Consider the following 26761-nt stretch of genomic DNA (forward strand, 5'->3'; position numbering starts at 1 on the left):
CGATCATAATTAATTAAATAATATATATATATATATATGACTTTTTATGTGTTTTCTAACTCATAACCCTAATCCTATCTCACTAATGTTTAGATTTTAATGTGTTTTAGTTTTAGCTTCTTTCAAAGATTATTCACTAGACTTTTGTATTTAACTTCTAATATTTTTATTGCACTTTTATATTTTCATTAGACAAGATTATTTACTATTAATATGTTTGGATTTTGATGAGTTTAATTTTTAATGTATTTGGTATTTAATATGTTTGCATTATTTCTGTTGATGTTACATGTTTATTGTATTTCTTGAATTTTTAAGATAAAAATTTGCCAATTTGATTTTTTTTTTTTTATGAATTTCAAAGTCATCGGATACCCGCTACCCGAACCGAACCAATCCGCTCTTAATCGGTTTGGTTTGGTTCGGGTACAAGAACAAAAAAATGCAAATCCGAACCAAACCAAACCAATTACTTTTTTATCGATTCGGTTCTAATTTTATCTTGAACCCGAACCAAACCGACCCGTGCTCACCCCTAGTAACTTTGCTTAGCCATTTAATCGTAACTCCATATTTATCTTATTATACTATTATATTTTACTATAAAAATATAAAATATCTGTAGCTTAACACTAATAAATAAATCAACTCGAACGCTTTTCACAAGAGATCTCAAGATCATGGCTTTTAATGCCCCAAGAGCAAAAATTGGTTTACCAATTTATATATTTTTAGGGGGGAAAACTTTTACAAAGAAAAATCCCAAAGCCATCCTTAGAGGATTGAAGATGATTTACTCAACTCCACTAATACATGGATATAACATTTTTCACATTATACCAAAGATTGATGACTACAAGGAGACCAGTGTCATGTTTCCCACTTAAAGAAAACCATTTCATGGCCAACTGCAAGATACAATAATCATTTATAATTCATAATAAATAATTAGCAGATTAAGAATTTTGTGGAAGGAGCCATCATAACAAATTTTAGAGACCAAAATTGCAGGATTGAACAAACTCTAACTCATAGTCAACAAACTTTGTCCAAAGTGGCTTAAACTGATTCATAGCAATGCCAAGCCATGGTTTCATGTTAGCATTGAAGTGGACCACTGCCGCATTGTTGATCTCTTCCATGCTGATGCTTGGGTTATAACCAAGCCCAAGAACATGCCATGATTTCTCTAGTGGCTTTGTGGTTGAGTAGAATGTGATAAGACCTGGAGGTAATGTCCCTAGTTTCCATAATGTCCTGTTCTCATTCTGCAACAGCATCAGCATAAACCAACTTAAATATGGTAAACAATAGTTGTGAGGCATGATTCTAATGCAGAAAGATTGCAAACAAAATATTAATATATCCTAGCTTCTGAAGATGCAGCCTCTGGCACATTAAATAGCAATCTACACATGGGATCATATAGTGAGTTACATTTGAGATTTAAGAATGCAATTTATTAACACCGTTATGGCATAATCAAATTAATAAATCTCTCATAGTCTTACCAGATTCTGCCAATAATGGTACTCTTCCGTGCACTTTTCCCTTCTCCAAGCATCCAAATCAAAGAAATTCATTCCATACGCCCATGCGCAAGCCTTAGGGTTTAATTTTGCTTTAATCAAGGGGTGTGAGAAATTCATGTACTGTGCATATCTATGGAATGATCCGAAACATGTTTCTACAGCTCCATTCACCTTGCCATCCATATCAATCTTCCATAACCCAGTAAGGTCCTTCTGAACCACTATGTCATCATCCAAAAACAGAATCCTGTGGAGCTTTGGATACATCTCAGGCAAGTAAAATCTCAGGTGGTTTAGTATCGACAAATACTTTGGATTCCTGAACTTCATATTTGTAGTGTCCTTTGTGGCGTTCTCAAGCTTGTTTTCAAAGTAAAATTTCTGCAGGTTAGCAGATTCCAGCTGTCGAAGCACTGGCAAGTACGATGAATTCAGGAACGTGTAGTCTTCAACTGCCTTAACCTCAATATGTGCCCCATTATAATCCTTCAACTTAAACATCACTTGCATCGCTCCAAGATTCATCTTATCAGTCACAACATGAAACACATGTTTCCACGGTTCCTTTGCATTCTTTGTGGCTGAATTGACCACAACAGATGCTGCAACGACGTTGTCCGAGAATATGGCATAGTGATAAAGTTTAGGATCTTCGAGTTCTGGAGCAGTAGGCTTCCCCTCATCCAAATACTTCCTGGATGTGCAATCCTCTCCTCCATCAACCTCATTGAGATACAGTGCAAGCTCTTCGGGATTGACTTAGCTGCAATCAAGCTGGAGAAAGCTCCTTGCTTCTTTGCCTTGGTCAACTGCTCATTTACAGCGAAAATTGTGTCCTTCAACTTCTGAATCTTTAGCTGATTATCAAATGATTCTTTGGCTTCACCAATTACTTGGCGAGCTGTCTTAATCCGCTCCTTTACTTCCTTTTCCAATTGGCGAAGCACTGCTTCATCGATTACCCCATCAGAGCCGAAGAGGGCAGTGTACTGAGGTTTGTTCATTAGATACAAGAAGTCCCTTGAGAGTTCGGCAAAAACTCTAACAACCTTGGAGCTCTCAAGCTTGAATTTCTTTGCATAGGATGCATACATCAATGCAAGTATGCGGTGATCCTCGGCTTGCTTCTTGATGTGGTCCAACCGAGGCTTCAATGGATCTGTTTTCAAGGCCAGAATGGATCTCGATACAGATCCAAATCCACGTGCAACACCATCAGAACCCTAGTTCAGAATCCAAACACTAGATTAATCAAAAGATCTCTTTTCATTAATAGACAACTTAGAAACCAAAAGATTTTGAAAAAAAAAAAAACTTTCTAGTGGCATTCGATCTGTTTCATGGAAAATATCCAAACAACAAATGAATCTGGTTCTATACTTCTCAAGTCACTTTCACCTCCCAAAAGTTAAAAGAAAGATGAAAATAAAATAAAAAAAACACCCCCTTTTAGTAACATCTTCACTCAAAGTTTCTTTTTGTTTCTACAGAAATTAGCAAACCAATTGATACGGAGTACAAATAGAAACAAATTGTTCCTCCCACTTGAACTCTGATAAACTTTCGGTTGAATTACGTGAACCAAAAGAAACATAATCACACTAAAGAAGTACCCTGGTCACTTGGGGGGAAAAATCCATTTGTTTCTCGGGAAAATTACCAGGAAAATAAAGACTAAAAAGGAGAGAAAGTAAAGTTTGGGTGTTAAAATAAATGAAGCTCACGATGTTGTTGTTGTGGCGTTGGTGGTAGTGGTGAGTGGTGAAGAGAAATGAGAAAGTGAAAAAAATGCAGAGAGCAATGGAAATAGCAGAGGCTAAGACTCTAAAAGAGAAACTGAAGCTCCGGTTCCCTTTGGTTTGTGAGTTTGCCATTGTTTGGAATCAGCATCAACGCTTGCAAGGGAAATAGCAGAGGCTAAGACTCTAAGGATGCTCCCTGCTGCAGTTAAGAATGGACCGGCTTCTGCAAAGAAAAATGCAATCTTTGATTTTGATAGCTCTGAAGCCCGAGAATAGCAGCTTTGATTAGGAAAATATAAATTTTTCATTAACATATATGTTTAAATTACTTTCACACAAGTATTTCTACGAAAAGATCGAATGCAATGTTAAATTGGACAAAAATATGCAACATAATCAAAGATTTTCTGTATTTAGTATAAGTTATAGTACGCAGAGTAATTAATTAACAAAAATGTATAGCTCTTGAAGCCCCAAAAACGGACAAGAACATCATCTTAATATAATCATCATGCATAAAAAATATCTCAAATTACAAAGGCATCAAGGAAAATAATTACTACATACCTCAGCCACTGGCAAATTCATACAAAACAACATAAAGGATTGTCTAATTTATGTGAAAGCAACAAAAAATTAAGGCCTTCTGCCTTCCGTTTGTCTTTAACTATACTCAAATGACAGGCAAACAGAAGCAGATTAAGGCTCCAGAATATTAATTACTTCATTCTTTCATAAAGTAATAAGGTTTAACACACAAGCAAATTAATGCTCCATTTGAGCATAACAGAGCCCAGAGATTAAAGAGCCCCTACTGAATTTAATCACACATTGAATTTACATCTCATAAAGAGGCAATATCAAAGCTAATCTAATAAAATAGATCGATGAACAAAGAAATTTAAAAAATTGAATTCATATATTTTAACACATCAAGTCATCAATAATCAATTAATTAGAAAACAAGATCTTGAGAGAGGCACAGAAACTAGACGAGAGCAGATCAGTGGAGAGAACTGACCGAAGGCGGGAGAGTTCAGAGGCAGCAACGGGACTGGGGGAGCAGAGAGCAGAGAGCAGAGAGCAGAGCAGCGGCGGCGAGAGCAGATTTGAAGCAAAAACGGAGCAATGGCGGAGAGAGGCACAGAAGAGCAGAAGAGAGCAGATCGGCGACGAGTTCAGAGGTGGCAGCGACGGTGAGAGAGAACAAATAACAGCAGCAAAGAGAGGGGACTGACGCCGGAGATAGAAGTGACCGCCGTTGGGGTGTTTGAGAGATAGAGGCCGGAAGCCCGGAAACGTGTGTGCGAGTGGGAGAAGAGCAGTAGAGATTTGGGGCAGTGAGACTGTGGGAGTAAACTACGCTCTGGTCCAAAAAAATATAATTGTTGGGCTTTTTTAATTTTTAACCAAAAATTACCTATTGTGTGGATTTTTTTTTAAATAACAACTGTCATTTTTTTTTTTTTTATGAATTAACGGGTCTCAGCACAAAAGAAAAAATTACACAGCTTGAATCCTGGCGTTTTCTAACCTAATCTAACATTGGATTATTGATTCAATACCTAATCTAACATTGGATTATTGATTCAATTAGTAGATTACTGGTTGAACCGATTAATTTAATCTTATATAAATAAAAAATAAAAAAATAAAAATTTAAATTTAAAATTATTTTTACTGATATTTTAAAATATTTAATTATTCTAAAATAATATGAAACATGAACAATAAGTATTTTATTAATTTTATTCTATCGTAAATATTTTTATTTTATTTTTATATTAAAATAACTATTATTTTTAAATTTAATAATTTATTAATTAGTTTATATCTATTATACTATTATATACTACAAATATTTGTTAAAAAATAATATTAATAGATATTATATAATTATGAAAAAAAATAAGTGAGTTTATAATTATTATTAAATAAAAATATAATTAATTTAAGAATGAATGTGTTTATAACTAAAATTAAAATCTATTAAATAGAAGTAAACTATTTGATGAAACATATTTATATGTATTATAATTTGCATGTATATTAACATAAAATTAATGTTCTGAAAATCGGACTGGATCGGTCGGTCAAACGGGTTCAATCGAGAACCGGCGTAGAAAACGGTTTAGTCCTCCTGCTAAAACCGCTAATGACAAAATCGCTAGAAAATTGTTGAACCGGCCGGTTGGATTGAATCAGGAACCGACCGGTTCATATGAAATGCTGTCGTTTTGACTTGTTAAGGAAACAAAAAAAAAACCACCCACCCCACGCGAGTTACCCCCTCAGTCCCTCACCTTACTAAACCCGGCTCATTCCAGCTTCCTGGACAAAACACACAGCAAAGCAAGCCCTAGCTCATTCCCAACCCAAAAATCCAGCTTCCTGGATGGAACCGCCGCCGCCATTTGTCTGTGTCAGCGTCTCCGCGGCCTCTTCCTTCTCCTTCTCCTTCTCCGCGGCGTCTCCCCTTTCTAGCTCGGCACGTCTTCCATTCCCAGGTGAAATCGGTGCTCGAGGCCTCCAGCTGGTGCGTCGTGGTGTCGCCGTCGTGTCTTCGTCATCCCGCTATCGTCTTCCTACTGCCAGTGGAAGGTTAGTGAAACTGTGATTTACTGATTTGAGGTTAGTGAAAAGTTGAGTCTATTACTCTGTTTCAGGGATTTGAGCTTGAATTTGTGATTTGTGATTTTTTGGGTCTTTTTATAATGCTGCTGATTTGAGTTTGGAATTTGTGATTACTAATTTATTGATTTGAGGTTAGTGGAAAGTTGAGTCTGTGTTACTCTGTTTCAGGTTTCAGGGAGTTGAGGTTGAATTTGTGATTTGTGATTTCTGGAGTCTTTTGTAATGCTGCTGATTTGAGTTTGGAATTTGTGATTACTGATTTACTGATTTGAGGTTAGTAGAAAGTGAGTTTGTGTTACTCTGTTTCAGGGACTTGAGGTTGAATTTGTGATTTGTGATTTCTTGGTTCTTTTGTAATGCTGCAGATTTGAGTTTGGAATTTGTGATTACTGATTAGTGACTTGTTAAGCTGCTGTTGTTAACTTGTTATGTACTTGTGCTGTTGTTTTGTTTTGGACTTATGGCACTAAGTGTTTTGAATTTTGAATTTGTGATAAGTGATTTGTGATTTGTGATTTTGTTATGCTGCTGTTTTGAATTAATTTAGGGGTGATTATTTGTTATGCTACTGTTTTGAATTAATTTAAAAGTGATTAATGATTATTTCTAGTTATACTTTGCACCATTGCTCTTTTCACTATTTAATGTTTGAGACTGTATTTTGATAAAATCATATGGATTTGGTTGACATTTTATGTAATGTTTTAAATTTGAAAGATATTTAAGCTTTATATTAGACTATAATTATATTTTATGATGTTTATTTATAATTTATTTATTATTTTATTAAACGATTTTTTCAATTGAATGACCGGTTAAAATTGATTGGATCAATAAATCAATGAACCAGTAACTAGAGCGGTTTAATGATCGATCTAGTTTTCCGAACCTTGCATAAAACATGACATCTTGGTGATTGTGAAGGACATTTCTCTTATTGAGAACAGGGATTCAAACCTTATCACGCCACACCCGAGTTCTAAAATAATCATATAATAGAGCACAAATCCCGCCATCTATCTATAACGGATCAACTTCCAAACACTATCATTGAACTATACACTCCTCTGTAAACATACACGATCATTATCTCGGACATCAATGACGAAATAATTCAACTCACATTTTAAAGAAAAATTAAAAAGTTGAGAAAATACCACATCAGCAATCAACTCACAAGAACAATTTCATGCAAATTGGAATTTATTATTTTTTGTCATTATTTTTAGCTATTAATTCCATTCTTTTATTTTAGTAATCTAACAAAATATTTTAGCCCACATTTTTAAATATTAATGAATAATGATTAATTGATGACAAAAGTTCAATGTTTTAAAAATCGGCTCAAACCAATAACTTTAGCGGCTTGGTTTATATGCAGAACCGTCTCCTTTAAAAACTGTTGCGAATCGTTAAACCGGCCAAAAACCGATGAAACCAAACCGGGATCCGTCAGGTTTTTGACAAATTGCCCAATACCATGTCGTTTTGCCCCAAAACCCCTAAATTTTGCCTCAGCTCACACTACTCTCGTATTCGATATTCAAACGCAGAAAAGAGGCAGCCCTAAGCCTCCTTCTCCCTTGCTCTTCTTCAAGCTGTCCAGCCACCGGCGCTGTCGCGTCTTCTCCGCCGCCCTCCGCACTGCTCCAGCGTCGCATCAACGCGTCTGTTCCGCCTCTTCTCGCTGCGCTTGCGCACTTCAGCCTCTGTTCCATCGCGCTTCCATCAATGTTCATCCTCTGTTCCGCCGCGCTCCAGCCCTCGTCTTCCACTTCGAGTTCCTCATCTGTGCTCCCTCTCCGTCATCTGTTCGAGTTTGTGCACCATCTCCCTCAGCTGTGAAAGGTGATTTCTATTCATTGTTCTTGCTGGTACTGGTTTCATCCTTATTACGTTGTTTCTCTTGCTGCTATTTAAAGTTTAATTTAACATCTGTTGTTTTTGTTGTGTGTCTTACATTTTAAACCGTTTATTACGTTGTTGTTTTTCTTCTGTTTCTTACCTAGTACTGCTAGTTTTTCTGCTGCTGTTTTTGAAACTGCCATTGTTGTTACTGATGCTGTGGAAACTCTTATTGCTGATGCTGTCTTATCAATTTTTTTTACCCGCAAAATTTGAATGTATGCTCTTTATTTCAACACTGAAAATGATGAAAGTTCAACTGAAATTTTCCGAAAAGTTAATTCGTTATTTTCTACTTTCCCGTTTATATAACTAAAAGTCTAAGACTGGTAACTTGGTGAGTTTCGATTTTCTCGTCAAATTTTGATTATTTAACTTCGAGCCTTTCCACCTCTGAAATTGTTTCTATCTAAAGGTTAGCATGGGAGTAGTTAGGGTTTTGTAGCTCATTTATAAGATATTGTTTGTAGTAGTTAAAGTTCTGTCTAGCTTAAAACAAGATTCTGCCATTGTAGCACTCATGCACATTGTGTTTGATCAAATGCCTAAAAGAAATTAGAAAAACCTCTCATTGAATGCAATGAATTATTTGACTTTAGTATTTCTATTTTCTTTTTTAATTTCTAGGTCCTGATGGATAAATGGGTATCATAAGTATGTAAAAGAAAATAGTAGTACTGGAAAAAATTGATTATTAGGGATGAATGTTTATCAATTGATTTGTATTTTTGTTAGTTGTGACAGTGTTATGATTCTGGTAAATGCATGAATTAAGTTAAATACTTGCATAGTTTGAATGACATTTTAAAGTTTATATTAGACTATAGTTATGTTTTAGTGTGTTTATTTATGTTTTAATTATTATTTTATAATAAAACGGTTATTCCGGTTGAACCACGGTTAAATCGGTTAAACTAATGAATTAGTAAATCAGTAGCTGGAGCAGTTCAATGGTAGGTTCGGTTTTCAGAATCTTACAAAAAAATAATAAATTTTGATAGTTTCCTAACATTCCTCTTTAAATATTTAAAAATTTATACTGTATTTTAATAAATTTACTTTATATTTAATTAAACAGGTTCGACTACGGTCAGACCATTGAGCCAGTTAGATGACTGGTTCATTGAGCGGTTCTGTTCTCACAACCTTGGGATAAACACTCGACTCGACACTCCTCATTTGCTCCTTCACCGGTGAGTGACCAGAGATGAATAATAAGTTGTAGCAAGTAAAGCACAAAAAAGCAAATGGCCACACCGAAGCCCATATCACCCTTCAGACTCTCTTCACTCCTCCGTTCTGAAAAAGACCCCTCCAAAGCCCTCAAACTCTTCCTCCACCCAAACCCAACCCAACACAAACCCTTCCGCCACTCTCTCCTCGCCTACGACCTCCTCATCACCAAGCTAGGCCGTGCCAAGATGTTCCTGGAGATGGAACAAATCCTCCACCGCCTCTGCCACCACACCACCTTCTGCGTCCCTGAACCCCTCCTCTGCCAAGTCATCACCCTCTATGGCCGCAACCGCCTCCCCTCCTCCGCCATCCGCACCTTCCTCTCCCTCGGTTCCTTCCGCTGCACGCCAACTGTCAAGTCCTTCAACTCCCTCCTCAACGCCCTCCTCGCCTCCCGCGATTTCCAGAATTTCTCAGAATTCGCGTCACGAGTAATGGAATTCACGCAGCCAGATACTTGCACGTTCAACATTCTGATCAATGCATGGTGCTTGAGAGGCAACATTGATTGTGCATGGAAGGTGTTTGATGAAATGCGTGGCCGTGGTGTTCCGCCCAGCGAGGTTACTTTCGGGACTTTGATTAATGGTCTTTGCAAAAGCATGCGGCTGCAAGAGGCGCTGAAGTTGAAGGAGATTATGATAAAGGATCATAAGTTGAAGCCTAATGTTAATTTGTACACCACGCTGATCAAAGGTGGTTGTGTGGTTGGGGAGATGGATAGAGCCTTTAGGATCAAGGATGAGATGGTGAGAAACAATGTGAAGTTGGATGCTGCTGTTTATAACACTCTGATGGACGCGCTTTTCAAGGCTGGGAGGAAGGATGAGGGGTGGCAGATTTTGGATGAGATGAACAAGAATGGCTGCAAACCTGACTTGGTGACTTACAATGTGATGATTGCAGAGTTTTGTAGGGAGAAGAATTTTGAAGAAGTGTTTAGGATTTTGGATGGGATGGAAGGTGGTGGTGTGAAGCCTGATGTTTTGATCTACAATGTGATTATTGGTTGGCTGTGTAAGACAGGGAAATGTAATGACGCAAATGATTTGTTTCAAGATATGCCAAGGCAAGGATGCACTCCGGATGTTGTGACGTATCGCACCCTTTTTGATGGTCTATGTGGATGGATGCATTTGAGTGAAGCTGCATTGATTTTGGACGAGATGTTGTTCAAAGGCTATGCTCCTCTTTCTAGGAGTTTGAACAGATTTATAGATGGGATGTGCAGCGAAGGGAATTTTGAGTTGCTGTTGACAGTTTTGAGTAGTCTGAGTAGAAAGGAAGATATTTTGAATGAGGACATATGGAAAATTGTGGTTTCCATGGTTTTCAAACCAAAGGAGCTGCAAGAAAACTTTGACTTTGAGCTTTTGGATACATTGATCGTGCAATATCAAACATGAATGTAAATAAATTGCTAACTGAAGATCATTCATATCTATGCTGTGGAACTATATTCAGGAGCAAATAATTGTCGTTTACCCCACTGTGCAGTTATTTTACAATTTGCACCAAGTTATCAGAACCTGGGAAACAATAATGCCTTTGGTTGATTTGCCACTGGGTATGTTCATCCTATAAAAGATAATATAATTAATGTACATAGCTAGCCAACATGAAATGTTAGATTGTTATAATATATAAATTAGTTATTTATAGCAGTTCCAGCAGGTCATGCTGCATTTAGCCAAGTGTACTACTGTACTATCTTTTTCCCTTATTGAGGCTTCAGTTTACAAGTGTTGCATACAGATTCTGTGTTTCTGTTATTATGTATATCATTCGCATAACCTTCTCTCATCAGTCATATCCAACATTGCATCCTTGCCTCTTTTTTCTTAAAAATTAAATGTTGATTATTCTCATATTCAATCTTGTTTGACCTTTTTCATTGTTATGCCTTGAGTCTTAATTGGCTTTGGAGTCTAAGTTTTAACTCTTTGGGGTCTATTTACGATGGTGCACAAACTTTGACTAGCAGCTCTGAATTATGGTTGCGGTTAAAGGTGTTTCTTTATATGTTGCTACAAGAATTAGACTTGAATAGTTTAATTCACTATTCTGGTTTTCGGAGTCAATTTTATTGTTAAATGGGCCTAGTATCACTTCGGGCAGGAAGGTTACTTGATTGTGTGTTTAAAGTTGTGAGCATAGCAGCAGAGGCCCAGCACAGATGGCATTCCTATCTGCCTCATACAGTGCTGCATCCGGGTTCTAATCCCAGCTGAGGCTGGTTGTTGGTTTAAGAACCCATGATACCCATGGTAGTGTGTATGAGTGTGTTGTGTGTGTGTGTGAAACATGGGTGTAATGCCTAGGATTGGGGGCTGCCCAATTCACTTGACCAACAAAAAAAAAAAAAGTTGTGAGCATGATGTTTTTCATTTTGGGTTCACTTTTTTTTAGTATAAGTTGAATAAATTTTTGTTGGTATCATTTGATGTAATTGAGAGTGACTAATTATATATTCCTGCCCTTCTTTGTGCTCAGTATTGCTAGGAAAGCAAATTTGGAGAAGTCAGACTTGGAACCAGCTTTGAAAGCTCTGAAGGATAGGCTGATGACCCTGAATATGGTATGTATCTATGGACCTTGTTTTTGTTTCCTCTTGCATATCTAATAAGTGGTTTATATTAAGCTACTTAGCTACATTTTTCTCTATGAAACTAGCTAATTTTTTTCACACTTCCATCAATTTAGGCTGAGGAAATAGCTGAGAAACTATGTGAATCAGTAGCAGCAAGTCTTGAAGGCAAGAAGCTAGCTTCATTAACAAGGATATCTTCAACAGTGCTTATACGATCCAATGGCTCCCTTAATTCTGGCTCTTCCTTTAAATTATTATAAGGCATGTGCTGATGCTGTGGTTCAAAAATCAATACAGGCAACAATGGAAGAAGCCCTTGTGCGTATTTTAACCCTTAGGTGCTCTATTGACATATTGAGGGATGTGCATGCTGCCAAGGAGCAAAGGAAACTATATGTTGCTGAATTTTTTGGAATTAATGGTGTTGGAGAATCTACTAATCTTGATAAGGTGAAGGAGAATAATCTTTTTCCTTCAATTTATTTAAGATTCTATATGTTGGGCTTGCATTTAACCTGATGAAGAGTATATTTGTGCCACCATGTATGTTGCATACTGGCTTCTGCAATACAACATGTTAATTCTTTTTGTTCAAATTGATCGACAAGACGTCAATTTGTGCTGCTTTAATGTTCATTGAGTTTGCGCTAATTTATGCTACTTTAATGTTAATTCTTTTTGTTCAAATTAATGGGCAAGAAGTCAATTTCTGGTGTGTGTATGTGTGTGTGATCTCGAGAATATGCAGGTCAAAATCTTCTATGGTCAATGAATCATTCTCCACTGCCTTTTAGTGTCTCTTATGGAGTAGAATATAGTAATGCATTGTTAAGATTCTGATGATAGTTGTAAGTATTGAAGATATTATTGTAATTAGGAGTTAAAACTTTGTTAGAGAACTTTTGATTAAGATTTAGTTAGAGCATGTTTAGTTTACATCCAAAATTTATTTTTGATGCCAAAGATCAGTTACTTTTCCACCCTCCTTTATTTATTATTTTTAGTTTTGGTTCACTTGAAACTTTTTGTCTTATATTTGGAATATGGTGGTTCCTAACAAGTAGTTTTCCTGTACTTCAATGGGTAGGAGGTTGCTGTTTTGGCATTGCAAACACGATTTTGATTAGTTTCTCTATCCTGTGTAAATAAATAAGACTCGCGTTTTGAAACTTCAATGTTTCATATTAAAAATGCAAATAGGCTAGATCAAAATGAAATAAATAGTTATCAAATTAAGAGTTAAGACTATTGTACTTGAGCAGCGATCATTAAGCAATTTGATAAGCCTTTACTTTTAGATCTGTTCTGTTCTGCATATGTTATATGAATGGTGATTTGGGTGTGTGTGTGTGCACGTATGTTGAAACAATGATTTGTGTTTACAAATATTTGCAGGTTAAGAGAATGAAAGAAACGTTATACTATTCCCTTGTTCTGCAGTATTTAATAACACCAAGTTTGTTGCCCTCATTTATTTATGTTTTCTCTTGGTGTATGGATTAACTCATTCTACAATGCCCTTATTCTAGGATATATCATTTTTTTACTTTGAAACAGTTGGTGATCTGACAAGTAGACTTGGGGTAGATTGTAAACAAATGTGAGTTGGTGGAAATTATCTTAACTTCATATTGTGCAATTCGTTCAGGCCGAATTAGTTGTGGAAGATGAAATACCATATAAGTCATCCCACATGTTAAAAGGCTTAAATTAGTTTTCTCATTTTGTTACGGGACAGATTCATTAATCTACTTGGTGATTTTTTCTTGGCCACTTGGTTTATGTACATTGATGATATGCATCATGTTAGGAGCATATATACAATACTTTAAATGACAAATATAATATTTTATGTTTAAATAATAAATATAAAATATATAAATATAAGAAATATAAATCTTTTTTATTTATAAGATCAATTATCATGTAATAAAATTTTTATAATATTAAAAAATATAAAAATAATATTTTAAATTGCAACACAAATATAAAATAATTAAATTTTGTTTTATATTACCAGAAAAATAATTAGATTGTTATATTAAAATTTTATTAACTAATTACTTTGTTAAAATGTTATTATATAATATAAATTTTATTAAAATATTTATAAAAAAATATAATTCATTTAAAATATTATATATATATAATACATAGAAATGTTGACCTTTTCATTTTTCTATTTTTTTTTTTAAATTATTTTGAACAAAAAAGGGAATATGCACATATGGTCAACACAGTTTCTCAATAGAAAGATTTATACTGGATATGTTGGCCGATAATATTAATATATGGTGGTTCAATTTCATCATCTTTTTTTTTAGAGGTTATCTTCTGATAAATACCCTCATCCTTAAAATTACATAGTCCTAAAATCTAAAAAAAGCAAAATATAAGAAGACTACATTTAAAATCAAATTACATCCAAATGAACTAATGGTACACCTTATTTCAAACAGAACTACACTGAATAAGGAAAGGGTGCTCATTGTCAAATAATTCACATGGGTTTTCATTATTACTGCCACATTGAAAATGCTCTCATTGCCATGTATTCCAAGTGTGGGGCACTTGACGATGCCTTGTTCATATTTGAAAGTATTTAGCAAAGGGATTTTGTCACTTGGAACTCTTTGATCGCAGCGTATGCACAGCATGGGCTTGCACAAGAGGCAATTTCTCTTTAAGAGATGATGAATCAAGGGGTTAATCCGGATGAAGTTACTTACCTTGGCATATTGTCCTCGTGTTGGCATGCTGGCCTTGTTAAGGAGGGTCAAGATTACTTAAATTCCATGATTGAGCATGGCATGGAGCCAGAAATGGATCACTACTCTTGCATTGTGGATCTTCTTGGTCAGGCTGGCTTGCTGCTGGAGGCTTGTGATTTCATCCGAAACATGCCTATTTGTCCCAATGCTGTGATATGGGGTTCACTGCTTTCATCATCTATGCTTCATGGAGATGTTTGGATTGGCATCGAAGCGGCTAAGAGTAGGTTATTACTTGAACCAAGGTGCCCTGCAACACTTCAACAGCTGGCCAATCTATATGCTAGTGTAGGTTGGCGGAATCAGGTAGCACAAGTGTGAAAGTCACTGAAAGACAAAGGTCTGAAATCGAATCCTGGTTGTAGTTGGATTGAAATCAAAAGCAGAGTTCATAGATTTGAAGCACAAGATAAGTCAAACAACAAAATGACTGACATTCTTTTGATCATGGGTAATTTGAATGAGCATATGAGTAGTTTAGGTCTTTAGTCTCAGATCAGATCTCTGGTGAGGAAAATGTTTGGTCTTCATAATGCTAAATGAGGATCTCCATTATAGGGCTGTTCGCATTTCTGGCATTGACTTGCAGTCTAGATTCCATGCATTTTTTGTCAGTAAAACATACATTGATGACAAGACATTCTAGATGAAGTACAAGCAAAATGGACGGTGAAAATCTTCCTTTCATGCAAAGATGTTTTATAAGACTTTTCCTTCATTCAAAGGAGATTATGTATGCAAAACCAGTAACTTTTCTAAATTCTAAAGAATTGAGGATGAATGTGGCTAAAACCAATAATTTGAACCAAGTTTTTCATTCTAACCACCTGCTGCTCTTGGATAATTTGGGCAGCTGCAGGTTTGGTAAAGTCTGGTTCAGTTCCTTGAGAGTTTAAACAGCGCTTTGAAGCTAAAAGACCGCCGCTATCTGTTGGATTTGGTGCAGTGGATGAAGAAGATTTATGCCTATAAGCATCCTCAAATGCTTTGAAGTTTAAACAACTTTTTTGTGGCAGGTTTATTGAATGCTGCAGGATCAACCATGAACATAAGATGATACTGGTGTTCTAGATATAGCAAATAGAGAAAGGTTATACAGATCAATTTGACAATAAAGAAGAAAAGAAAGGTTATTTGAAAGAGCAATACTCAAAATATGTACTAGTTTACTGGATTTTTTTTTTCTTAAATAAGGAAGCCAATAATCTGAGATTAAATTATGTATTTACAATAAGAATAATGCTACACATCTAAGTCTTTTTGTTAACCAAGTCCAATCAAGTTGGTTTAGCATAACAAAAATTAATTATCGCTAACACTATTCTAAGGCTTGTTTAACTTGGTTAGACTCGGTTCATAAAATGCTTGAATGTGTAGGATTACTCGAAATCCATCAAACAAGTTTTTTATTGGAAAACTATAGGGTACCAACATATTATCTGCCAACTTATTGCCAACAATAATTAATTATTATATTTTAAATACATATATAAAGAGACACGTCCCGAAAATAAATCTATAAAGACACTTCTATTAAATACAATTATAAATAAGTGTAATTTTTTTTTGGTAACGTAGCGGGATTGTTTTTTATTTTATTCTACATAGTATCAGTAGTTGGCAGATTTAATTGTAGTAAGACTATTGGTGATTGCATCAGCTTCTGTCCACTTGATAAATGAAAAAGAAAAATGTCTTAGCCATCTTAAATTCTTAATCCTTACTTGTTACTATATGGCCAAGTTTACTTAAAGGCCTTGCTAAAATAAAATAATAGAATTTACTGAAATAGTTACTTTTAACCACTTCTATTAATACTAAGTTACTAACAAAAATGATCGCGATTCATCTTTAGAATATTATTATTGCATACCGGTGACGTTCAATCAAAGTCATGCTTTTCCTTGGATACTAACTTTTCATATTCTAAACTGCATTATGCAGAAAAGTTTACAGCAAGTATTCCTAAGGTAATTGCTAGTGAAATAAATTCATTATTAATAAATATATATAAATTAGTAATAACTAATTTAGCAGGTGATTTCTATTATTTATAAAAGAAAGGGTAAAGAAAAACAGGACAACTTTGTTCAACTGAAATTGAAAGAAGACTTTCTTTCCAATGTAGATCATAATTCAAATGAAAGATCAGCCAAGTCAAAACTTCTATTAACAGCTTTGTTCCAGCACTCCACCTTCTTCTTCCTCACTTCCTCGGTCATTATCGGACGGAAGGTAGTAGCTTTCTTCATCTGTTCCGCCGTATCGAAGATAAAATCCTCTTTCCAAATACCAGCTGCTAACCCAGCAGCAAAGGCTGCTCCACGCGCGGTCGTCTCTATGTCAGATGGCCTAATCACCGGCATTGCAGACAAATCTGCCTGGTGAACAACATTGTCAACAAAAATTTTTCAGTTATGTGAAAAAGTAACAAAACTTCACAAGAAATTTGTAACAAGTGTGGACCTAAAAAGCCTAAAATAGCCAATTAGTAGTATTTAGTTATAGTAGGAATTAGCATAAAAGAAATGATATAAATGAAATAGTATTATGGGATTATTATGTGAAATGTGATTGAACTACTTTCCCACTGAATTTGCAACATCTTCCCATAGAGCATTACTAAGAAGCTTCTTTTTAAAAGTAGAAGAAAGTGCAATTAGTCCATACCTGAGTCTGCATCAGCAAGTTGTTAATAGTTGCACCACCATCCACTCTGAGCACGCCATCTTTTTTATCGTTTCCATAATCTTTTTGCATCGAGTCCACCACATCTTTCACCTGAAAACACATGCTCTCAAGTACAGCACGAGCTATGTGAGCCTTGGTTGTGTACCTTGTTATTCCAATGACAATCCCCCGAGCATCATCACGCCACCACGGAGCAAACAATCCATTGAAAGCAGGAACAAAGTAAACGCCACCCGTGTTTTCAACCTGTGATGCCATAGCCTCTATATCCGAAGCACTAGAAATAATCCCAAGATTGTCCCTAAGCCACTGCACTGCAGCTCCAGCAATAGCAACCGATCCTTCCAGTGCATAATTGGTTTGAGCCTTGGAGCCAAGCTTGTAAGCAATGGTGCTTAGAAGACCATGATTTGACTTAATTACTTTGTCACCGGTATTTAGAAGTATGAAAGCACCTGTGCCATAAGTGCTTTTAGCTTCTCCTTTACGGCACACTTGTCCTAGCATTGCTGCGTGCTGATCCCCTAAACATCCTGAAATTTGTACCCCTTTGATCGGCCACCCGGTAGCAACATTTCCTATGACCTCGGCATTACTAACAATTTTAGGCAAAATTTCACCAGGGATTCCAAGGGTTTTTAAGGTAGCAGGATCCCAATCAAGGGTCTTCAGGTTCATCAGCATCGTCCGAGATGCATTTGATACATCAGTTACATGAAATCCTCCGTCCTTCCCTCCAGTTAAATTCCATATTAACCAAGTGTCTACAGTTCCAAACAGGGCATCTTTTTTCTTTATACCCTCCTTGACGGCGTCTACATTTTCCATCAACCACAGCAGCTTCGTGGCGCTGAAATATGTGCTTATCGGCAAACCACAGCTGTCCACAAAATGACCTTTCCCACCAGATAACTCCTTTTCTAATCTCCTGTTCTCAAATGATCCAATGAAATCTATAAAAATCTTGAAAATGATAATTAACAAAAACATAATGCCTCACATACCAAAAGGAATCAAAGAGTGAGCAACTTCAAACATAAAACATAAACAAAAATATCCAACACATCAATCTAATTTGTTTTCAAGAATATTATGATTGATTACATCTTACAAGTCATGACTTTCACCCCCTGAAAAAAAAAATTTGGAAGTGAATTGAATTCATAAACTAACATCATCTCATTAAAGTGATTATATCTTCCTTTCTGATCTATGTAGCTGACCTCACTTATAACTCCATGTGTCAATCACCATTACAAGGTTCATAATCGTCCAAAACCAACAAATTGAATTGGATTATGTAATTCACTAATTTAAACCAAATTTAAGAATTCCAACAAATGATGAGACAGTAATAGACCTGCAAATCGAAGTGGTACGAACATCCATCCAAACAATAGCATTGTGAAGAGGGGCACCAGTGGATTTGCTCCAAACAAGGGTAGTCTCCCTCTGATTGGTGATGCCAATAGCCTTCAAACCCTTATCCACATTGAATCCATCAGCTGTAGCCTTGTCCACAGCCTTAGCAACACAAACCTTCACACTCTCCAAGATCTCCATTGGATCATGCTCCACCCAACTACCCAAAACCAAACCACCACATATCAACACCAAATCAATAAAGACTCATTCAAATTTCGCAAAAAAGAGATAAACTTTGAATAAAAACAAAGTCGGGTGGTGGTATCAGCACGCAATAGCATAATCCCAGACCAAAAAATTCTTTTTTTGTTTAAAAATACTAAAATTGTTAAATTTTCATGAGAAAATAGAATCTAAATGTTTAAAACTATAAATCGTGAATCAAACTTACCCAGCCTGTGGATAGAATTGAGTGAATTCAACTTGGTGAGATGTAATTGGGCGAGCTGATTTGTCATAGATTATGAACCTGCTGCTACTGGTTCCTTGGTCAATGGCGCCAACAAAAACATCCTCCTTTGACATGTTTCCTTTCTCCTTTGATTGAACGAAGAAAATAATCGATGTTATTCGTCAGAAAGAGGAAAAAGAAAGAGCGCTTTATGGATGCGGGAATGATGGATTATATATAAATAAGAAAATATGATCATAGTTTGACTAAATATCAAATGGGATTTCCTCGGGGATGACGATGATGTTCCTTATTTTCAACAAAATTGATTAGGTTGTTACACTTAACTAAAGTCAAAACAAATAAAAGCTATTCCATTCCCATCGTATTATACTATATTATTATTATCCATATCTTATGACAAAAATGTATTATATTATTTCATTATTATTGGATTAGTGGATTAATAAGATATTTAGGGATGGTAACGGGCCATTAAATTAAAAATAATAATAATAATTCAATTCTATATAAATAGGGTTTGTCGATGATGACAGAAAGAATTGAGTGGTTAAGACTTAAGAGAGCTAAAATCAAGGAACAAATCAGAAGTTGATGTGTGATAGAGTTGGAGTTAAATGAATCATGATTTGACTCTAATAAATACGGTTGCTAAACATGAGATGAAGAATAGCTATTTTTTTTAAAATATGTTAGTAACACTTAAATTTAAAATTAATAGATAAACATAAACATGCGGTTAAATAAATTAAAAAGTGTAATTAATTATTATTTCATTATCCCAATTAAATTTTTAATGTATAATTATATTTATATATTTTTTTATAAATTTAATTTTGATACATTATTAGTGTAAAATAATTTACACAAACATCTAATTATGTATTTTTTTATTAACCGTATAAATAATTGTCTAAAAAAATATAATTAAAAAATTATATAAAATATTCTATATTATCAATATAACGAAATTAAATTTGATTTTTATTAATAAATCTTTCTTGTAATATATATTTCACAAGTGTGATCTATTTAAAAAAAGATATTTTATTATTATGTCTTTCTTTTATTTTTATATTAATTATTAACTAATGATTATTCAATTTTTTTATAATATTCGTAACATTCTTTTTTTATTTTTATTCAATTTCTTAAGTCACATTATCATCAGTTTAAATATATTTGTTATTTTCGTAAAAATTTAAATTCAACGTGTTAGAAATTTTCTCGTGATTTCTAAATCAAAATTTTAATTCAATTTGTTAAGTTAAATCTTTATCTTTATCTTTATTTTTATAGTAATACAAATACAAATACAAATATACAAATGGGAAGTTAAAAATTTTTAGAATTTTATTTATAAATTATAAATTATTATTTGCTTAGGTTGTTACTTTTTAATTTTAAATTAGGTTGTTACTTTTTAATTTTAAATTAGGTTGTTATTTTTTAAATTTTAGGTTATTTTGCTTGGGTAGTTATTTTTTAAATTTTAAGTTATTTATTTAGGTTGTTATTTTTTAAATTTTAAGTTATTTGCTTAGGTTGTTGTTTTTATTTATAAATTATAAATTATTATTTTCTTAAGTTATTATTTTTTAAAATTTAAGTTGTTTTACTTATATGGTTATTTTTTAAAATTTTTTAAAATTTAAATTGTTTTGCTTAGATAGTTACTTTTTAAATTTTAAGTTATTTACAGATTACTTTTTTTAAATTATAAATTATTATTATTTACTTAAGTTGTATTTTTTAATTTTAAATTATTTGTTCATAAATTAAAATTAAAAAAAAAACTAATTTAAATTTATTGTAATTTAATTTTATTACTCAGCTAATAAGTTCACGTAATTATTGTCAACTCAAATTAATTCAAATTTATTTTTAAGCTAATAACGATAATAATTAATAATTACTCAATTAGTTTTCATGTAAAAATAATAATTTTGTTTACATTATATCATCTTTTAGTTAGTTGTTAGGATTTTTATTTCAAATTCAAATCAAAGTCAATTAGGTTTCAAAAAATCTTAACTATGAGTCAATTATAAAAGTACAAATTAGAAATGCATAGCACTACACCTCTCTTACTTAGTACAAATAATTACTCCTTTTAAAATTTTGTGTATACGTATACGAGTGATAAGGTTATAGATCCTACTGAGTTTTGAAAATTCTTTATTATCATACTCAATTGAGATGGTTTGGCTCGATAAAGACGTGAGCTTTCTACCATTTTTTAAAATAATATTATTTTTATATTATTGATATTTTAAAGGGTAAAAAACCTAAATAAGCCAAGGGAGCTGAGAAATTAAGCAAATCCGCCAAATTGAAAATTGCTTCACGAATGAGCCAAAGCACATTACTATATAATTCGAACCAGGTTAATAAATTTATTTAATAAATATATTTGAATTATACCACAAAAAAATATTTTATTCTATGCAAAATAATTTAAAAAATGGCTTAAAAAATGTTAGAAGTATTATAAAATTTGTAATGTCCTAATGACTTAGGACATTAAAGAAATACTCCACATAGTCACTAATAATTTAGAAATTAAAGAAAAAATATTTTTATCATGTATTTACCTAAATCAATAGAATATTACAAACTTTTATAGTACTCCTAACATCTTTTAAGCTATTTTTAAAAATTATTTTGTATTGAATAAAATATATTTTTTAATTATTTTGTATGGAATAAAATATATATTTTTTAATTTTTAAATTATTAATTTTTAATAAATTTTTTTAATAAATTATTAATTTTTTAACAGCATAGTTCGAATTACTATTCGAGGCAAACTTTGACTAATTCGAACCAAATTTTTTGTAATAAATTATTAATTTTTTAACCATAGCATAAATCTAATCCATACAATTATTTTAATATACCAACCATTATATCTATACGGAGCCAATGCTAAATCGAATTCAATTAGTTCGATAATATGAGTTTATGAAAAAAATTGTATTTTATAAAGTTTAAAAATTTTTATTATGTGATAGGTTAGTAACGAGTACATTACAATTTTTTATAGTACTCATCGTAACAATATTTAATTTAATAATTGTTATTAAAATTTTAGTCGTACTCGTTACAAAATAAATAATTAGAATATATAAATATAAAATGAATTGACCGATTTAAAAATAGGACAATCTAATAATGTTAAAAGCCATTTAATTTAAAAACGTAATTTAAAAAATAAATCCTTCACATACTTACATACTTCTAAACACCGAATTATTTATTTAAATAGTTTAATTTTTAGCTAACCTAATATAATAAAGTATGTTTAAATCTTATTATTATTATTATTATTATTATTATTATTATTATTATTATTATTATTATTAGCTTAATTTAAATTACATACACATAATTCGAATCAGATAAATTCGAATTTCATCTTGCATAGTTCGAATCAGTGTGATTCGAACTATTCACACTGCAAATTCCCTCACTAATTCGAATAGGGTTGATTCGAACTATTCATAATGCAAACTCTCTCACTAATTCGAACAAAGTTGATTCGAATAAATAAGTTTTATAGTTCGAATAGATTTAATTCGAATTATATAAAAAAATGATTTTGATTGATCCATGTCTTATTTTTCCATTTAACTTAATCACGTAAATTCTAATGCAAATTAGTTTAATACTGTCATTTACCCTAACTATTAACTAATAATATCTAATGTTAAAAAAGTGAAAATCGAAAAAGAGAAATAATCAGGTTTGCGGCATTACCTCAATATTCAATTATTCATCAAGTATCTATTTCTTGAGATCTCTCTTCTGATTCAAAATCGTGGTGTAACGTGTATCCCCCCTGTTCCGTTCATGGAATAGATGAAATAAACCAAAAAATGGATTTTTGTTCAAGAATGAAATCTTATTGGAACTGTTCAGTTCATCCTTCGGAACCATATCCCATCCCGGATCTGATGAAATAGGATGAATTGAGACAGTATTTTGTAAATACATAATTATCTTGAATATATTAACCATTTCTTTACTTTCCGATCGCCCGGAAAGAACAAAAGAAACATCTTGTTCTTTCTTCAGCAATTTCTGATCTCTAGTAGACCTCTCAGTAGGATTCGAACCCAGATGCAGTTCTGACCATCTGTCAGAGAAAAAAGAACGATTGGCTCTTGTAGGATTCCCAAGAAATTCTTCGATTTCTTCCGGAAGCAGATGATTATTCATCTGCTTCTCACGTTCCATGAATAGTCGGCACATTGAAGAATATCCATTTAATTTAAATCACCCCAAACAAAAGTATAGTAAAAAAGAAATAACAAAAAAAATAACGTTCTATCCGAATCAGACTATTTGCCTTCTTGTAGTCGGATCGCCCAGTTTTTGGAATGCTCCAAATTCTACTTGAGCATCCAAATCGGGGTCGATGCCAGCAAAAACATCTCGGAACAAAGTTCTAGCACCATGCCAAATGTGCCCGAAAAAGAAGAGAAGAGCAAACGAAGCATGTCCAAAAGTAAACCAACCCCTTGGACTGCTACGAAAAACACCATCTGATTTCAAAGTGGCACGATCTAATTCAAAAATTTCACCCAATTGAGCACGTCTAGCATATTTTTTCACAGTAGCGGGATCACTATAACTGACTCCGTTGAGTTCGCCACCATAGAACTCAACAGTTACACCTACTTGTTCAACACTATACTTCGATTCTGCTCTTCGAAAAGGAACATCGGCTCTAACAATTCCGTCTCCGTCTATCAAAACAACTGGAAATGTCTCAACAAAAGTAGGCATACGCCTTACAAAAAGTTCACGCCCCTCTTTATCTCTAAAGATAGGATGTCCTAACCAACCGACGGCTATTCCATCTCCATTATCCATTGAGCCCGCTCTGACCAATTGAACTACAATCCCAGGAAAGGGGCGTACAGCATAGAAATTCTTATGCTTTCATTCAAACCTTTTGTTTTTATTATTTTAGATTATAGAATCGTTTGCTTTAATTAACTGACAGAGACGTATCATATATCCATTATTTTTATTATTCAATTATATAAATAGATATATTTATTGAATTGATATATCAATACGCACTTTAGAGATCGACATGGATTACTTGTAATCCCTTCATTCATTATTGCCAAATCAATTGAAAAATGAATCCATCAATACAAAAGAAATTAAATAAAGAAAGAGTCTTTTTTTTATCTTTTTTTTATTTAATCGTTTTTTATATTATACTTAGAGATCCTAATAAGGATCTAGATCATTAACAAGATTTGAATTTTATATGTATATATGGTCCGTAAAAAAAGATCCCTAAAGTTCATTATGAACCGTTGGGTATCTATCATGAGATTTATGGTCATTATATAGTAGTAAGAAGTATAAAAAAACAAATTCGTTGTATATACATTCGAACTACTGTTGGTCATATTTCTTTTTATCGAGAAATCGAAGAAGCTATACAAGGTTTTTGTCGAGCCCATTTATATAGTATCTAGTTAAGTCAATTTCTGATGCGGATTTGAATTCAAGGATCAATTAGGATCGGGTAGCATCTTAGTTTTTTAAATAAACTTCTACACGAATCAACATAAGCAAAGAAGGGAAGTTTTCAAACCATTGACTAAAACCCATTGTTGAACTTAATCCCACTGAGCAGAATATGGAGGTACTCGAACACTTAAGAAATCTGTAGGACAGGCGGATTCACACCTCTTACAACCGACACAGTCCTCCGTTCTTGGGGCAGAAGCTATTTGCTTAGCTTTACACCCGTCCCAAGGTATCATTTCTAATACATCGGTGGGGCAGGCTCGGACACATTGAGTACATCCTATACATGTATCATAAATCTTTACTGAATGTGACATTGGATTTGGATCTATAATTTTTTTTTAACACCAAAAATGGCAAATTTTCGATCTAGTAAACTCGTAAATAAATCATATATTTAGACACTAGATGAATCAACGATTTACCAGAATTTTGATACTCAAAACCGACTTCTGGATCAATTCATAAGAGGAGAGGGGACCAAGATACTTTGATTTCTTACGTTTTTGCAAACGTGCGAGTTTGTTGAATTACACTATTCAAAATTAATATTTCAAATTTTTGAAGTGCTAATTAGATTTGCACGTATATATAGAATATACTCATAAGGATCACTATTTTTAAATTTAATTCATTATAATCTCTCTTGATAATCTGAATCATATTAAAAAATAAATCATTTATATTAAATAGACATCTATTTTATACTTATCACAATATTTTCCTTTAAATGATTATTTAAAATTATATCTCATTAAGATTTTACTTAAAAAATTTAATAAAAAAAATTAATAAACAAAAAAAAGTACAATATCTTTTATAATGGAATCTGTCTCATTAAAAATATTGTCAAGAAAAATCCAATAAAAAAATCTAACAAAAAAAAGAGTACAGTCTCCCCATCTTATCACCATTATTTAATATATCGAAATCGACGCATTCCAATCTGATGTACCAATCTTTTAAGGAAGTCACTCAGATAAAGATGACTAAAACATCTTTTTTTCTAAATATGTTTTCTATTAATTAAAATTTAATATATAAATAATCGATTAAACGGTGTTATTTTTGTTAAAATTAGGCCCGCCAAATCAATTTTACCAAAAAAATAGTGATTCAAATTTTAAACTGATCTAAATTAATATTCTTTTTTTTATAAAAAATGACTTAAATATTCTTATTATAGAAAATGAATAAAATACTCCAATTATATATATATATATATATATATATATATATATATATATATATATGAACCAAGTCCAAATCTTTTTATGAACCAAGTCCAACCAAACTAAACAATAAAATTTAGAATAATGTTAGCCATAACTGATTTTTGTTATGTTAAACCAACTTAGTTGGACTTGGTTAATAGAAAAAACTTTGATGTGTAGTATTATTCTATATATATAAAATAAGAGTATTTTAGTCATTTTCTATAATAAGGGTATTATAGTCATTTTTTTATAAAAAATAATATTAATTTAGACCGGTTTAAGATTTGATTCACCATTTTTCGGTCAAATTAATTTTTCTGGCATAATTTTAACAAAAATAACACAATTTAATCAATTATATGTGTTAAATTTTAATTATTAAAAAATATCTTTAAAAAAAGACGTTTTAGACGTCTTTATCTGAGTGGCTCCCATCTTTTAAAGGAGTATTTTGGAAGTGACTTTCTACATAAATCTGTCATATTATCGTTTAAGCAGATATGTTGGACATCAATCGTTCCTTGATTTTGAAAATCATGAATAAAAAAGAATTTGGGAGAAATATATTTTGTTCTATCACTTTTGATGTATCTACCTTTAACTTGCACAATGCACGCTGTACTGTCTTATAATCAATTAGTCTACATGATGACAGAATATATTGAATCAAACTCTTGAGTCAAAAACACTCGTGACTTGCTTCATGTATTGCCAGTATTTCAGCATGATTAGAGAATGTTGCTGCTATCATCTGTTTCGTGGACCTTTATGATATAGCTGATCACCATATGTGAATAGGTATCCTGTTAGAGAGACTCAAACCTGCGACTTCTTAGATGAGTATGGAGAGACTGTGTCATTTGAGTTATAATTTATTGGCGAAGAGAAACATTAGCGTTCTAGTAGCACTAAGATATGGTACTTTATGACTAATGATATCTTCATTTTCTTCTTTAGAACGGAATTGATAATTTTTCACATCCAAAGACCTTAATTACGATTATTGGGGTACATAATGAATGTGATTTATCCATGTAAAATCTCTTTAAA

At 32.9% G+C, this 26761-nt stretch overlaps 3 protein-coding genes and 1 pseudogene across 9 annotated transcripts; 2 read left to right on the forward strand and 2 right to left on the reverse strand.

The window, feature by feature from the left end:
- Positions 1 to 814: 814 nt before the first annotated feature.
- Positions 815 to 4642, reverse strand: LOC107621514 (galacturonosyltransferase 8). 3 transcript variants are annotated; one of them, XR_015899056.1, is made up of 4 exons: positions 4296 to 4642; positions 3257 to 3497; positions 1512 to 2755; positions 815 to 1268 (listed from the first exon to the last, which is right to left on the reverse strand). XR_015899056.1 is itself a non-coding variant. In XM_088497797.1 (4 exons), the coding sequence occupies exons 3-4, from the start codon at positions 2055 to 2057 to the stop codon at positions 993 to 995; spliced, it is 822 nt and encodes a 273-aa protein (XP_088353923.1). In that variant the 5' UTR covers positions 2058 to 2755; positions 3257 to 3497; positions 4296 to 4600; the 3' UTR covers positions 815 to 992. The 3 variants fall into 3 exon arrangements, 2 of the variants coding, with proteins under 2 accessions (XP_088353923.1, XP_088353924.1); XM_088497797.1 differs by having other exon boundaries at positions 4296 to 4600; XM_088497798.1 differs by lacking the exon at positions 3257 to 3497 and having other exon boundaries at positions 4296 to 4624.
- Positions 4643 to 5592: 950 nt separating this feature from the next.
- LOC107618962 (putative pentatricopeptide repeat-containing protein At1g53330) lies at positions 5593 to 13319 on the forward strand. 5 transcript variants are annotated; one of them, XM_088500044.1, is made up of 8 exons: positions 5593 to 5875; positions 6077 to 6181; positions 7290 to 7364; positions 7462 to 7756; positions 8892 to 10616; positions 11543 to 11627; positions 11753 to 12089; positions 13035 to 13319. In XM_088500044.1, the coding sequence occupies exon 5, from the start codon at positions 9061 to 9063 to the stop codon at positions 10453 to 10455; it is 1395 nt and encodes a 464-aa protein (XP_088356170.1). In that variant the 5' UTR covers positions 5593 to 5875; positions 6077 to 6181; positions 7290 to 7364; positions 7462 to 7756; positions 8892 to 9060; the 3' UTR covers positions 10456 to 10616; positions 11543 to 11627; positions 11753 to 12089; positions 13035 to 13319. The 5 variants fall into 5 exon arrangements, with proteins under 5 accessions (XP_088356170.1, XP_016176644.2, XP_088356169.1 ...); XM_016321158.3 differs by lacking the exon at positions 13035 to 13319 and having other exon boundaries at positions 8892 to 10457; positions 10547 to 10616; positions 11753 to 12360; XM_088500043.1 differs by lacking the exons at positions 7290 to 7364; positions 13035 to 13319 and having other exon boundaries at positions 11753 to 12360.
- On the forward strand, positions 11226 to 14943 carry LOC107615145 (pentatricopeptide repeat-containing protein At2g37320-like; annotated as a pseudogene).
- A 1485-nt stretch (positions 14944 to 16428) lies between these two features.
- NHO1 (Actin-like ATPase superfamily protein) lies at positions 16429 to 19339 on the reverse strand. Its single transcript, XM_016321001.3, has 4 exons — positions 18918 to 19339; positions 18462 to 18683; positions 17081 to 18029; positions 16429 to 16791 (listed from the first exon to the last, which is right to left on the reverse strand). Exons 1-4 carry the CDS (start codon positions 19049 to 19051, stop codon positions 16540 to 16542), a joined length of 1557 nt encoding a protein of 518 aa, XP_016176487.1. The 5' UTR covers positions 19052 to 19339; the 3' UTR covers positions 16429 to 16539.
- Positions 19340 to 26761: the final 7422 nt, after the last annotated feature.

The sequence above is a fragment of the Arachis ipaensis genome, chromosome B9, assembly GCF_059453495.1.
Source record: "Arachis ipaensis isolate K30076 ecotype BB chromosome B9, ASM5945349v1, whole genome shotgun sequence".
NCBI lineage: Eukaryota > Viridiplantae > Streptophyta > Magnoliopsida > Fabales > Fabaceae > Arachis > Arachis ipaensis.